Here is a 15,564-nt window from a genome sequence, read left to right on the forward strand (position 1 = left end):
CAGCTTGCTCCTCAGACTGGCAGAAGTGACCCTACAGGACCATGGACTTTGACCAGAGGGGTGGCAAAACGTGTCACAAAGTTTCTCCCTCTGCTGAGGGGATCCAGGGCCTTTTCTTCATCCGTGTTCATGAAAATCAGGAGTATTTTCATTGAATAAAATGGAGTTTATTCAGCAGAAACCAGAATGAGATCAGAGTATTGATTCAGAGGTAGCTGAAGTAGGTCCAGGAGCAAAACCCACTTGATGCTGCCCTGTTTTCTCTTACAAACCACAGAACAATTCTGAGGGGATTGAAAATGGATGTGGCAGCTGAAAATTAAATGATGAGCTTCTCTTCATATGCACATTTACAAATAGTATCAATATTCTCTTGGTTGAAGATATATTTTATGTAACTTTTCCTTAAGCATCACTGTCACAATACAGGACAGGCTGTGTTCATAAGGCTGGTGTATTTCCCTTTCCAGTTACAAGAGCTATTACAGAGAAAATGAATAAACCCAAACAGAAAGAAATTAATAAACAGGGGAGCTTCAAGTACTCTTTTTACTTGGATGTAATTGGGGATTTTATCCTTAGGAAACAAAATTATTCTTCCAACAAATACTCTGGAGTGACTTCTGTGCCCTGCTCACATCTTCCCCATCCCTTTTTTCCATGTCCTCATGCTCAGCACTGAGGATAATTATGGATGTCTGTCACTTGTTTAAACAAAAGCTTTGTTTGGCAACCTTTCTTTTTCTGCTGCAGCTGCAAAATTGTGTGCACAGTGTGTTAATTTTTTACCTTTGATGCTTTGGGAAGGGTTTTTTTCCCTAATGAAAAAAAAAAAGGAAACCAATGAATGAGATCCCAATCTCTCCTGATCCACACAAAACGTGAAAGCAGCAACTTCCTTAGAAAACAATAGTAAATGAATGCTGAGAGCAGGGTGAAATAAGCTGGATACTCATGGCAAAGCACAGACTTAAAATGCAAGAGGCTGAAAAAAAAAAAAAGCATGAAAATGTGAGGAAATAAAACAACAAAGAAATCCCTTGTTTTATTTGGGACAACAGACTAACAGGGCAACAGGGGCTATTTTCTCCTGTAAAATTAAAAGAATTAAATTATATATTAGCAGCCTGAAGTTCTCAGTTGCTTTTGTATGAGGACAGGAAATTAAGAGTGGATTTGATGTAGGCCTTGAGCAAATTATCATGGTTTAAATCAGAATAAACCTTCCAGTGCATCAACTTCTTCTTGGCATTTGCTCATAGGCAGACTTAGCCCAGAGTAAAGTGAAGCCCTCATTCACTAAATGGGGATTACACTGAATTTCTTTCAGTTATTGCAGAAATAGTCACAGGAGCTCAGTTTTGGCAGCAGCTGAAGCTCAGGAGATTGTGAAGCACAGGAAGCAATTACCCTTTGGCCAGTCACTCATTGGTACTGGGAATCAAAGACTAAAAATCCAAACCTGGCCCTTCAGACTGAGCAGAAAGATCCTTTTCCTCCTGCTGCTTCCCAGTGTTTCCAGTCAGACTTTGTGCTGCATGAAGTGTTTGTCATTTCTGGCTGTGCAGTCTCAAGGAAACACGGGGTAAACCATGATAAAGGAGACTTTCTATGATTTATTGGTGTCATCCATAATTTTTAAAAAAATGCCTCTTGGTTTGGAAAAGAATCCAAACTAATTTCTCTGGTAAAGAGGGAAAAACTCTTCTAAGGGGTGAGGCAATTGTGGATTCTCAGCTGCTGGATCAGAGTGGACTGGCAGGAGGAGGTGCTGCAGCCTCCCTTGGGATAAATTGTTTTATTTGTTTATTCTGCTGTTATCTCTGATCACAGTCGCAGACATCAGTTGGATCCTGCCAGTATTTCCTGCAGTTAATTTGAGCTAAATTAACTTTGGGTAAATACCATAACTGGTTTATGACAATGAAAGATTTATGTTTGTGTTGGGAAATGATTCATGGCTCTCCAGAGGAGAAACACCTCACACCTCCAGCAAACAGGAGTTAATAATCTTTGGGATTGCAATATTATAAAAATATGAGAAAACAGGGCAGCTTTTTCCTCGGGCTGGTTTAGGATGGCAAAAGCTTTTACCAGCAGCTCCCACAGCAGCTGGAACAGGGATATTTGTATCCCCGTTTTTCCAGCTGGGACCTGCAATTGCTTGAGTCCAGCAGAAACTCTTCAGCAAAACTGTTACAGGGCAAATCGGTGCAGCAAAGCGTGAAATAATCCAGTGCGAAAAGTCAGACTCTAAGTGGTTTAACCTTTGAACTGCTGATCTGCTTGTGAACGGGGAGAACATGATAAATAAATCAACAGGCTCAGCTGAGCACTCCCAAGCCTGCATGAGGGAGCAATTTCCCAACACACCAGGCCTGCAGGTGTCTGCAGAAACACAGCTGAGCCTGCGTGGATTCAGCTGTGTGACATGGCACTGGAAAACCCCATTCGGCATCTTATTTAGGAATTTTTATTTCTCTTTTTTAAGGACTGTTTTAATGCAGAAGTCTGAAAGTTGCTGCTGGCTACAGTGAAGCTGAAAAGTGAAGTGTGGTTGGTCTTTATTGGGCAGCACTGTGCTATATAAAGACATAAAATCGTCTAATCTTTGTCCTCTTTCAGAGCCATTTCCGTACACTTCCTCCGTGCTTCTATTTTGGGGACTTTTTGCATATTTTATCATCCCCAGCAGGTTCACGGTGCGTTCCCCACCTTCGCCCAGCCCTGCTGTTCTCACGGCACACACGGGAGTGACAGAGGAGCGAGGCCGAGGAGCCAATTTAGCAAATTCCCACTGCTCAGCGTGCTGTGGGCACGGTGACATTCCTGTCCTCAGCACCACAGTGACATCCAGCTCATCCCAGCTCCAAACCCAGGAGCTGTCAGGGGGGAGGAATCTGATGGAAGGAGCAGATGATGGGAAAGGTGTGAATGATTTTGGAGGTGCAGATTCCTGTTTCATCTGCCGGCTCTGCTGGCTGAGTGGTGCAGACATTGAGGGGCTTGAGTGTGTCCAGGGAAGGGAACGGAGCTTGGAAGGGACTGGAGAATCCTGAGGGAGCTGGGAAATCCTGAAGGAGCTGAGGGGGCTCAGCCTGGAGCAAAGGAGGCTCGGGGGGGCCCTCCTGGCTCTGCACAGCTCCTGCCAGGAGGGAACAGGGACAGGAGCAGAGGGAACGGCCTCAGGCTGGGCCAGGGCAGGCTCAGGTCGGACATCAGCAGGAATTTCCCCATGGAAAGGGGGGTCAGGGATTGGAACTGCCCAGGCAGGGTTGCAGTGCCCATCCCTGGAGGTGTCCCAGCAATTCCTGAGGTGGCACTCGGTGCTCTGGGCTGGGGACAATGTGGGGATTGATCACAGGTGGGACTCGGTGATCCCGGAGCTCTCTCCCACCCTCAGTGACCCTGTGATTCCGTGACTCCCTGACTACACTTCCCGGCACGCCCCGCGCCACCCCGCGCGTACTACAGGTCCCGGCGTGCTCCTGCGGGGGCGCGCGCGCTGCCCTCTGGGACTCGTAGTCCGGTCCCCGCTGCGGCGCCTCGGCGGGGAAGGGCGGGGGCATCGCGCGCACGGGCGCGGCGCGTGCGCGGCGCGGGGCCCCGGGCCGGATCTCTCGCGAGGAAGGACGCCATTATCGCAGCCGCCGCACAAAACACCACGAGAACTCGGCGCCCGCCTCACACGGTAACGCGGCGCCCCGCGGGCGGGAGCCTCCGCTACGCGGCCACCCCCCGGCCGCCCGCACGGCCCCGCACGGGGACACCGAGCACACACCGCGCACCCGCCGCGCTCCCCGGGCCGCGAGCCGGCGGGGAGGGAGCGGCCGAGGCGGGGGGGCCGCGCGCCCCCCTCCGCCTCCCCCCATCGCTCTCATGGGGGTCGCCCGTGGTTCGATATCGGGGAGCAAATCCTCCCGGTGAGGGCGCTGAGGCCCCGGCACGGGGTGCCCGGAGAAGCTGGGGCTGCCCCTGGATCCCTGGCAGTGCCCAAGGCCAGGCTGGACAGGGCTCGGAGCAGCCTGGGATGGTGGAAGGTGTCCGTGCCATGGCAGGGCTGGAACGGGATCAGCTTTGAGGTCCCTTCCACCCAAAGGTTTGGCTCTTCCCGCTCCGCTCCGGGGCTCACCCCTTGCCGGGCTCCCCAGTGCTGGGCTCGGTGTCCACTGTCCCCCCGGGATGTGTTTGGGGCTGTGGTGCAGCAGGGTCCGGGCACAGCCCCGTGTGCGCTCATTCAGTGCCTGGCAGGGTTTTCCACACCCATAGCAGGGTCGGTGTTTTGTGTCCTCTTCATGCCAGCCAGCTGTTTGACATTGAGTGCTTTCCATGCGATACTGAGCCGGAATTCTGCCCTGTGCGGGTGCTGAGGCTCTGGCACAGCTTTCCCTGGAGCTGCCCCTGCATCCCTGGCAGTGCCCAAGGCCAGGCTGGACAGGGCTCGCAGCAGCCGGGGATGTTGGAAGGTGTCCCTGCCATGGCATGGGTGGAACGAGATGAGCTTTAAAGTCCCTTCCCACCCAAACTATTCCAGGATTCTCTCAACACACTCGGTATCCCGATACCCTTATTTGCAATTCAAGTGTTGACTCCTTTTTCTCTCCCCCACCCACCCCCCCCCCCCCCGCTTTTTTTTTTTTTTTTTTGTTTTATTTTTAAATCCATCCACAGTGGCAAGTTGTGTACTTCACCAAATATAGTCATTTTATCCTGCTATGGCACAGATAGTTTATGTTTATTTTTGGAGCTCTCCAGGGAAGACTTTTTGAAGTAAACAAGGGTTATTAGCAACTGAGAGATTGCTTTGGTGGAAGCAGCTTTAAAGTGGTATTTTGGAGTGATTTTTGGTACTTTCTTGCCTTCTGTGTGAGGTTACCTGAGGTGTGGTGCCCTATAGATACCAAGATATCAAGAGGCAAACCTGATATTTTTATAACTTTAAATATTTCAACCAAGATTTTAAAATATCAAACAAAAAAGTGTCAGAATTTCATAGTAGTGGCTCTTGAACCAGAGGGTTTTCTCTGTTTGGAAGTTTTTGTATATATATTTATGTATATATTAAGTAGTTATTTATGGAAATGCACCAGCATAACAAGACTTTGATTCTGAAACTGAGCAAATTTTCCCATCAATAAATGGAAGTAGTTCCCTTTTCAGTAATAGATATTAGGAAGAAAGATTAATTAATTTATTGAGAGAATAAAAAGATAGAGGTTGGTTTTGGGAAACATCCCATCTTCTCCAGAGGCCACAAACATTTTAGAACTTTGTTTTTTCAATTTATCATCTCTCCTACAGCGGGTTTTCTGTCTGAGTCACCCAGCCATGTGAAAGTTGTGTGGTTCCAGAGCAGGTGTTAATTAAGGTTGCTTTAAAGAACTAATTGATTAATAACATCCAGAGTCATTTAATAAAACCATTAAGGGCCTGGTGCTAATTAGCAATGCTCACAGCTGCAGCTTCCAGAGGCACCTGCTCCAAGAAATAAGTTTGGAAAAGGGCTCCTTTCCTGCCTGTGCTGCTTTTACCATCCTTTCTCTGGAATTTTGGGCAATCAGGTGAGGAAAATGAGTTTTAGTCACAGCTCAGAGCTGCTGATTGTAGATTTACCTTGGCTTGGGAAGGAGTTGGGGTGTCCAAGGGATTCACACCCAGGGAATTCCAGGGAGAGGCTCCTGTTTGCCAGGACTTGAGTCTGCCTCTGGTTTTCTCTTGAGCTTCCCCCTCATCTTGTAAAGCTTTGTAGGTGCAGGAACAACACACAGCTTTATTGTGCCAGAATTCCAGAGTTTTCCTTCATTGTGTCAGAATTCCAGGGTTTTCCTCCATTGTGTCAGAATTCCAGGGTTTTCCTTCATTGTGTCAGAATTCCAGGGTTTTCCTCCATTGTGTCAGAATTCCAGGGTTTTCATCTCTTTCCTTGCAATTGGAGTTGCTGGGATTGAGCCACTAGTAGGAGGAGACAGAGCATAGCCAGGTTGGATTTAGAACCACAAAATGTCTTTGTATGCAGAACTTTGCCAATAAAATTTTGGTCACAGGTTGATTTCCTTTAGATTGAAACTCCATATTTGGTTACTGACAGTTGAAATAACCTTATTTGCTTTCTTATCCATATCATTGAGAGGCTAATCACCTTTTTTTTTTTCTTTCCCAAGTAAAATAAAAGGAATAAAATGTCTTCACAGTCACATAAACCACTTGTTTCCTTGCAGGTTTAGGTTTTTAAAGGTGCTGGAAAATAGTGAATTTTGCAACCAGTTAGACTGAAAAACATACAAAAGGTTTAACTTCATCACACCCTTGGTATGTGGGACTTGAAATAAAATAATTTGTGGCGGTGTCTGTTGAACAGAATCATTTGATGTTGCTTCCTGTTTGTAACCCCTGACTTTAGAGCACTTTAGGGAAGAATATATTCAGTTCAAACCTCTGAAAATCTGAGTTTTACCATGGAGAAGAATGGAGGGAGTTGATGGCAGTGGGGAGTTCCCATCTCTGCTGCTCAGGTATAGACAGACCAACCTGATCTTCTCTAGCACCCCCTGAACTGAAACTCTGGGGAGCTTAAAGCTGAATTTAGCTGGGAATTTTCTTTTCACTACAGGGAGGGGAGCTGCCAAGCCAGGATCAGGCGGTGTAAATGAAAATTCAAAATTTGGAGGCAGGATGGGAGGTTGGGCTGTGCTCCAGGGACAGGAGCAGAGGGAACAGGCTCAGGTCGGACATGAGCAGGAATTTCCCCGTGGAAAGGGGGGTCAGGGATTGGAACTGCCCAGGCAGGGTTGCAGTGCCCATCCCTGGAGGTGTCCCAGCAATTCCTGAGGTGGCACTCGGTGCTCTGGGCTGGGGACAAGGTGGGGATGGGGCACAGGGTGAACTCCACGATCCCAGAGCTCTTTTTCACCCTCAATAATCCTATGAAAATAACTCAGTTTTTGAAAAACTGCTCAATTCGTGTTCTCCTACTGAAATGATGCTCTTCATTATTTTTTTTTTTGGCAAGAATTTGAACCTCCTGCTATCTCTCTGTTATACAGCAGTGCAAGGTCTGGTTTGGCAGCTGGAAAGGTTTTTTTCCTTGATGCCTGCAGCAGGAAAATCCATTAGAAGACTTTGGAGTGAGCAGGTTGTATTTGATGTTGGCTTTCCTGCTTTTTTGTAGTAGCAGCAGCCTGTGCCAGCACTGGGGGCTGTTCTTGTCTCCTTTGGAATTGCTGGATCAGAAACATTTTCCAGTGTATTGAGGACTAGCAGTGCACATATTAGGAAAAAACGAGAAAAAACTATAAATAATTATTACTATTATTCTCTCTTGTTGCTAAAGGTAAGCTGGCAGGCCAAGAGAGAATGGCCCTAGAGAAGAGGGATAAGTGGAATATTGGGAATGAATTCCTCCCTGTGGGTGGGGAGCCCTGGCACAGGTTCCCAGGGAATTGTGGCTGCCCCTGAGGTGGTGGAAGGTGGATGAAACTAATCCTGGAAGTTTGAATTTCCTGGCATAATGGAATACCCTGAGCTGGAAGGACCCATAGGGTTCCTCCAGTCCAGGCCATCCCCAAATCCCCACCCTGGGCATCCCTGGCAGCGCTGTCCAACCTCTCGTGGAGCTCTGGCAGTGCCCAGCACCCTCAGGGGGAAGAACCTTCCCCTGCTCTCCACCTAAACCTGCCCTGGAAGTCCTTACAGGATTTTTGGAGCTGTTCCCAATTAAAATCCTCCATCTAGTGGCTGAAACCAAGAAAACAACGGGACGGGATTTGCTGTCTGGGCAGGTCTGCTCTCCCATTTGCTGCTTTTCAGCGAACTCTTACAAATTGTGCCTGGTGTGAATGATCCCTGTCGGGAATAATCCCGCCGGGATCCGGAATTCCAGCCCCTGCCTTCAGGCCTGCAGTCTGCAAGCATTTAGAGCTCCTCGCCCGGGGGTGGCCGCTGAGTTCAGCGGGATTAAAGGGCTGTAAATTGAATTCAGGCACCTGAGAGCAGAGCTGGGCCACGTGTGGACATTTCCTGCCCAGCTCCTGGGGAATAATCCCAGCCGGGCTGTGCCAGCGGGGTTTGTACAAGATCCACAGGGAATTGGGGCTGGAATTCCTGCTCCGTGCGACCACCCACGGCCAGTCCTGGGCCTGCGAGGACGCTGGGGAGCAGGGAAGGCATTCCTGGGTTATTTGTTGGGTGTTGGGTTAGGATTTGGTGCCAGGCTTAGAAGAGTTGGGAAAAGACATCCAAGCAAAACAGGGCTTTGTACCAGGTGGAACAAAAAAAAACAAAAAAACCCAAACCTAAAAAGCAAATATTTCTGAAGGCAAAACAATAAACCAAAAGTAATAATGGGAGCTTTCGTGGTAATTTTTGAGAATTTCTGCCTCCCTGGGAGGTTTTCTACTCCACAGCTTCCAGCTCCTTTATTCCTGGAGCAACCATTTCCTTTTTTTGGTTGCTAGCTGAATTTTACCACTTGCACTGGAGTCCATCACCATATTACCTCTGTGAGTGATATTTCTTTGATATATCCATCTCCAGAATGTTGTGGCTGGTGTCCTGGTTTTCCCAGATAGGGAATATTTCTATCATTTTTTTTGGGAAAACAGACATTTTTCCTGATCTTTGGCTGAATCAAATCTGCTTGTCTACTATTTCACTCATTTTTAAGCTGTTAAACTGAAATGTTTGTGTGGTTTCACTATGAAATTTAATTGAAACACAATGTTTTTCCTTGCCTTTTAAGGTGGATTGAGGATAAGGGTGACAGCCAAACAGATGCTAAGAAAAATTATTCTCATTTGTACTTTCGGGTAGTAAGAAGGAAGTGTAAATCTGATCTCTTCCTCCTAAAAATGAGTTTTAATTCACATTGAGATGGGCTGCAGAGAGCTGGGGCTCAGAGGAGGCTCTTGGATTTATGGTGCTTTGAGCCCTGCATGCTCTTAAATTGTTGCTTTTTATTGTGTTCCATTTGCACTGCTGTGGCTTTTTTGGGAATTGGGGATTGGTGCAGGAAGGTTCCGTTCCAGCTGCCAACCAAGGTGATTTTATCATGGAGGAAAAGCCAGGCTCTGGGTTAGAGAATTGCTGCAAGTCACAGAGAGACTGAAATGAGAATTGTTGTGTCTGAGCTTTGTAGCTCCTGGGAATAACTTCATGTGTGGAATTATCCCAACATTCCCAGCTGTGCCCTTGGAGCTGCTCCAGAGGTTGTTCCCCAGGACCCTCCAGAGGGGTCCCAGCTGTGCCAGGGGTTTGGAGTCTCCAGAGGGGGATTCTTGTTCCTGGAGACCTTCCCAGGGCCAGTCCTATCCTGTTCTTGGGCTGCTGCTTTGCTGGGATCCTGTAGTTTGCTTCCCAGGTGCAGTTAAGAGGGGATAATTCCGTGCCCAGAGATAGCTCAGTGCCCCTCTGGGCTATTTCCCTGCAGGGATGAGACCTCAGGGATTTAAATAAAAACCAAATTAATGAGTATTTTGTCCTCTGCATCTTCCCTGGAGAGCGTGGATGATGTTTATACCATAATCCCTGTGCAGTTTGAGGTCATTCCTCTGCTCCTGGAGATCAGCCCTGGCCTGTGCTGGCTTCATTCCTGTCACTGGGCTGGGCTTTATGTTCACCTGCTGTGGAAAACCTTGGGAAGTCTCACTAAATCAGAGTTTTTGCAGGATAAGGACCTTTGGCTTAGAAAAATGCGCTCAGTTAATGAATTAAATTCATTTGAGGGGAATGGTTTTCCACGGACAAGGACAGATGGGATATGGGGAAGGAATGAGGGTGCTGAGGCCCTGGGGTGATTTCCCAGAGCAGCTGGGGCTGCCCCTGGATCCCTGGCAGTGCCCAAGGCCAGGCTGGACAGGGCTGGGAGCAGCCTGGGACACTGAGAGGTGTCCCTGGGCTGGAATGGGATGAGCCTCAATGCCCATTCTCACCCCAGCAATTCCATGATTCCAAGTGTGGTTGGATACAGATTTTTGGAACAGAAATTCCATTTTTGAGCAGTGCCTTTAATCGATAAGAGGGAAGAGTGGAATGAAGAAGAGGAAGAACATTTGAGGCTCTGGGGCTGGGCAGAGGGAAATGGCATTTCCCAGCTTTTCCCACACAAGCAGCAGCAACATTTGCCACAGTGCAAGTTGGAATCTGGGGGATGATTTTCATTTATCAATAGCACTGGGAAATGTCCAAGAGAGCTCAGCTGCTCCAGCCAGAGCAGTGCAATTCCACACTCCAAGCAGAGCTTTGGAATGTGTTTGGGTTTTTTAAAAGATGATGTTTACCCTTGCTAATTAATATGAGAGAAGGTTTCTGGTTTGTGCATGTTCTCCTTTGTTAACAAGGCATTGGATGGGTTTGATTATCCACTTTGGAATGCTGCCCCGTGACCAGGGAAAGCCATCAGATATTTCAGTAAATAGCTTTGTTTACAAGGGACTGCTCAGAAGAATTATTCAGAATTAATGTTTTAAAATAGATTAATTAAATTACATTAAACTTGTGTGTGGAAAAGCTAATCTGGAATTCAGGTGAATTTAATTTAGTTGCTTACAAATATTAATTTACTTAATTAAACAAAGGCTGATTGAATTCTGTGTTAAGTGTATCAATTCTGAGTAAGAGTATTGGCAGAGATATTTAATGTAATTTATCTAATCAGCTTTAAATTTATATCTTTAGTTGTCTGTGATGAGGTTTTTTTTTTTGAGTATTCCAGTACTGGAGCCACTTCCAGGCAAGTGCTTATGGGGATACTCAAGGCTTTTTGCTCCCATTTTTAAGGGAAAATGAGATTATTTTTAGTCGTAGTTTCATTTATCCAGCAGGTGTCTGCTGGGATTATTGAATCAGAGGAACAAAGTGGGGTCTGGCCTGGGGTGGGGAAAGGTGGGGTAGTGGAAGAGCTGCTCTGGTAATGGGCTGTAGGAGCTCTGAGGGGTTAAAATGTTTGGGGAACCTGGGATTTCCCAGAATTGGTTACTGAGGGTGGAAGGAGCTCTGGGATCAGCTGTGCCCCATCCCCACCTTGTCCCCAGCCCAGAGCACCGAGTGCCACCTCAGGAATTGCTGGGACACCTCCAGGGATGGGCACTGCAACCCTGCCTGGGCAGTTCCAATCCCTGACCCCCCTTTCCATGGGGAAATTCCTGCTGATGTCCAACCTGAGCCTGCCCTGGCCCAGCCTGAGGCCGTTCCCTCTGCTCCTGTCCCTGTTCCTGTCCCCTGTTCCCTCCTGGCAGGAGCTGTGCAGAGCCAGGAGGGCCCCCCGAGCCTCCTTTGCTCCAGGCTGAGCCCCCTCAGGATCCTCCTGAGCCCCTTCCCAGCTCCCTCAGGATTCTCCATTCCCTTCCCAGCTCCCTCAGGATTCTCCATTCCCTTTCCCAGCTCCCTCAGGATTCTCCAGCCCTTTCCCAGCTCCATTCCCCTCCCTGGACACACTCCAGCCCCTCAGTGTCTGTTCTGGAGGGGCCCAAACCTGACCAGAGCCCCAGGTGTGGCCTCAGCCGTGCCCAGCGCAGGGGACAGTCCCTGCCCTGGGGACAGTCCCTGCCCTGGTGCCAGCCAGGTGCCAGTGGCCTCTGGCACACCTGGGCTCCTGTTCAGCCCCAGTCCCTTCCCAGCTTTCCAGCCTGGAGTTCCAGGGGTTGTTGTGACCCAAGGGCCCTGTGGAACCTCATGGATTCAGGCTGGCCCCTTTGGAGGCACCCAAGGAATTGGGAGTGGAGGGGGGAGGAAATCCCTCCAGGACACACCATAACCTGTTCCTCACTTTTAGAGTTGGAGGAGCCCCTGAAATTCTCTGGGAGAATCCAAAAGTGCAGCATAGATCCACCAAAAGCCCTGGGCTGGAATTGGTGTGAGCCTGGCTGGCCAGGAACTCCTTTAATGCAATATTTTCCACTGCCTGGTAAAACCTTCCTCCCCATCCCCTCTCCCAGACAGGGGCAAAGTGACCATAAAATATTCCTGTGTTGATCCAACTTCCATGTGCTTCATGGGGAGGAGAAGTGGGCACGTTCCTTGGCCCTGCTGTGGTTTATCCCCAGCTTCCTGGCTTTCTGTTAATATTTCTTTTTTATAACTGAAAATTTGTTCCTGGGAATAGTTCAGCACTGGTGGCCCGATGCCAATGTACATACACTTAATTTAGATTTAATGGGGGCTAGAGGTTCAGACAGAAGGTGGAAAAAAGGGGGAATATAGAGGAAATTTCAAGAAAAAGAGTGTTTTACGTGAGGAAAACTGGTAAATACTTCACTGAGTAAAGTACATGGAAACCATAATGGCAAAGTTACTCTGGATTTGTTGACTGAAGCTTTGGGAAGCTGATAAACTCCTCTAACTCTCATCCTGTTGAATTTGATCAGGCTTTTCCCCTTGATTCTAAAGCAAGGTCATCCCACCAGTAAAATTTACTGTTAGAAATGGAAATGGTGAAACTGGGAGAGGGACTCGTTATTCAAGGTGTGAGAACTGCAGTGGCTGCAGCTTCCTTGGACTTTCCTAATCCTAATTCATTTGTTATTTTGTTTGTATTTATTTGTTTCCCCCTTTATGTTTTGATCCAGGATGGCAGCAGAAGGGAATTTTGTCCTGGCTTTGAAAAGGCAGAATTGTGGTTGATTTTTTCCAAGTTGTGTCTGACTTAGTGAGATTGGAATAAAATTCATTTAAATTGAAATAAATACTGATGTTATGAGCACACATTTCTCTGTGTGTGCTGTAGCTGCTCTGCCAGCTGTAGGTTGGTGGTTGTGTCCTTGTTTAAAGGCTCTGGGACAGAATATTTGGGTATCCCTGAGGTGAAGTTGAGCATTTCAGCCTGTTTCCTGTGAGAGGTGGACAATGGGTGTTGGAAACAGGAAATAATTTGAAGAAAAATTGAATTTAGTGATTTTTAAATTTAAGTTTGAAGGCATTGAGTTGTCTGTGCAGGGCCAGGAGTTGGATGATCCATGTGGGTCCCTTCAAACTCAGGATTTTTTGTGCTAGATATGTGAAGTATTAAAGTGGATTTATACATTTATTACCATTTAATTGCAACACAATTATTGCAATTCCTTCAGAGGAGAAATCTGTTGCTCTGAGTGGTTTCAATGCAATACGTGCAGCATCAGTGAGTCCTGTAATAACCAAGTGAATTAGAGTGACTCCTGCAAATAAGAAGCTTTTTGACAGTTCTAATTTGTTCTAATTTGGCCTTTTTTGGTGCTTGCAGTGGTGGATGTGTCCCCTGAAGCCGAGGGCAGGGCTCTCCTGGTGCAGGCCGTGTGTGACAGGATGGATCAGCACAGCTGCTTTGTTCTGCTCAGCCTGGCTGGGCACCAGCGCTTCTCAGAAATGGCAAATTTCACTTGCCAAAATGGCATCCACGAGCACGGAAGGACTGCCAGGGTTTTTGGGCTTGCTGCCACACTCTGTGCTGGCCCAAAAGTCTTTCACCATGAGCAGAATTTCAAGTGACTCAGTGCTGGCAGTGCTGGTATTTTGGGTAAACAGTTGGGAGATGTGGGGAGGCCTCCTCAGAATCCTTCTCTAGGTTTTGTTGCTCTCCTAAAAATGTATCCTCTCCACGTCTGGCCTGATGGATTTCTTGGGCTCAAGTGGGAGAGGAAAATCGTTGTACATAGTTGGATTTGATTCCATGTCCGTGTTAATGGATGAATTATCATTTCCATCAGTAAATCTCCATTTATCTCTTCAGTGTTTATTACTCTAGGTTAAAAGAGGAAAAAAAAAATCCACTGATCTCTTGGTATTTGTTGTCTAGCCCTTTGTAAAATGGGAGAAAGCACAGCTAGGAGAGATTGCAGTGATTTTATTTCAATTTTACAGGTTGAAGGTTTCTCTTAAAACACTAATAAATAACCTGGACTGAGAATTCCAGGGCAGCAAGGCTGAGAAATATTTTGACTTTAAAATCAGGACCATATCCTGAAAAAGGTTTCATCAGAACTGAGCCGTAGAAAAACCAGGCAAGTTCATCCTGAAGAAAAAAGTCAAGTTTTACTTTAGTTGTAACAAGGTGTGAGGAAACTCCTGGTTCTCACTGAGTTTAGGAAGATTTTAGAGGCCTGTTAAGATTCAGAATTTGCAGTTCTTGCAAACCTGGTGTGGATGGGAGCTTTGTGAGCTTTGAGAGTGTGAACCTGAAAGTTCTCCCTCTCCCTGGGAATGTGCAGCGAAGAGCAAGGAAAGCTTCAGCTCCTGCCTCAGCCCTGGGGCAGGGAGGTTCCTCCTGCAGGAGCTGAACTGTGGATGCCACTGGAAAATCCCTTTGTAGCTTGGTCATTTCTCTGAATTTTTGATAAAAGGAGAATGAACAGCTGCAGGTGTTGATGCTGCCTGAGCTGTTTCACAAATATTAACCCTGTCCTTGCTGCTGTTTTGCAGGAGTGCATGCCTGGGCCAGCTCTGCCCTGGGGAGCTGCAGTGGTGCCTGAGGGGTTTTGCTGCAGGTTCTGAATGATGTCAGAGCAGGATTTGGCTGATGTGGTTCAGATTGCTGTGGAGGACCTGACTCCTGATAATCCAGGTAGGAAGAGATTTCCAGCAGTGCCCATGAACTGGAAGTCACTGCTGAGCTTTTCTGTAAAATACCAACCAGGGTTTCATTCCAAAAGGTGCTTTTGAAGCCCATGTCCCATGATTTCCAGAGCTTCACTTGTGTACCTCCAAACCCTTTTGATCAGATTATTTTATTTATTTCACTTTTCTCTTAAAGGCTTTATTGCCTGTTTGGTTTTTGTGTTTTTTGTGGAGGAGTAGACTAACCCCCAAAACAATGAAATATTGCTGCAGTCTTGTTTTTCTCCATGGTTTAGGCTTTTCCTCCAATGGGAACTGTTCCCCATCCATTAGGAATTGTTTTATGTGTAAGACACTTTGTCTCATCCATTATTAAAATTCTTTGGACAGTCAAATAGAAAAACACTTCTGAAAGCAAATATTTGGATATCACTTGCTCAGAAATTGACTTCCTGAGTGAAAATCTATTGAGATGTTGGTCCTCTGTGGCTATTGCAAGTAAGAGCAGTAATGGAAACGAGAGACACAGGCCAAAAATTGCTTTTCTGATACAAAATGAAAAAGTCACTCAGAAATGGTCCCAAAGAGTTGGAGGAGAAACTGAGACCTGCCAGTCCTTCAAAAGTCTTTGCTTGGTAGAGGAACTCAAACCTGGTCCCATCACCACTGTCAGAGATTTGAGAGAAACCCCAAGCAAGTGTCAAAGAGCACATTAAATATCTTAATTAAATGTACAGGCTTTTGTTTTCTCCACTTACTGTATTTTTAATTTGAGCTTGTCTCAGGCTCTAAACTCTGGCAATACAAAAAGCTTCTTGTTTCCTTTGCAGTTGTGTTGGAGAACCATGAAGTGGCAGATGATGATGTGGAGCCTGCCCTGAAACGTCAGAGGATAGAAATCAACTGCCAGGATCCCTCTATTAAGGTTATTTCATGTCCTTTCCTGGGTTTCAGTTTAATGCCTATTCAGTTTAGGGGAAGTTATTACAAGAATGTAAAATAAACTGTTTATACTTAATACTGGAATTACTCTGCTAGATACTT

General features: G+C 46.8%; 1 protein-coding gene across 1 annotated transcript in view; it reads left to right on the forward strand.

The window, feature by feature from the left end:
* Nucleotides 1–3,619: 3,619 nt before the first annotated feature.
* BANP (BTG3 associated nuclear protein) overlaps nt 3,620–15,564 on the forward strand; it is a 112,834-nt gene continuing 100,889 nt past the window's right edge. Inside the window, exons 1-3 of the mRNA XM_036390682.2 lie at nt 3,620–3,691; nt 14,386–14,527; nt 15,351–15,445. Of these exons, the coding sequence (XP_036246575.1) occupies nt 14,458–14,527; nt 15,351–15,445 (165 nt within the window). The 5' untranslated portion in view covers nt 3,620–3,691; nt 14,386–14,457. The remainder of the gene's footprint in view (nt 3,692–14,385; nt 14,528–15,350; nt 15,446–15,564) is intronic.

Source organism: Molothrus ater, chromosome 12, assembly GCF_012460135.2.
Source record: "Molothrus ater isolate BHLD 08-10-18 breed brown headed cowbird chromosome 12, BPBGC_Mater_1.1, whole genome shotgun sequence".
Taxonomy (NCBI): Eukaryota; Metazoa; Chordata; class Aves; order Passeriformes; family Icteridae; genus Molothrus; species Molothrus ater.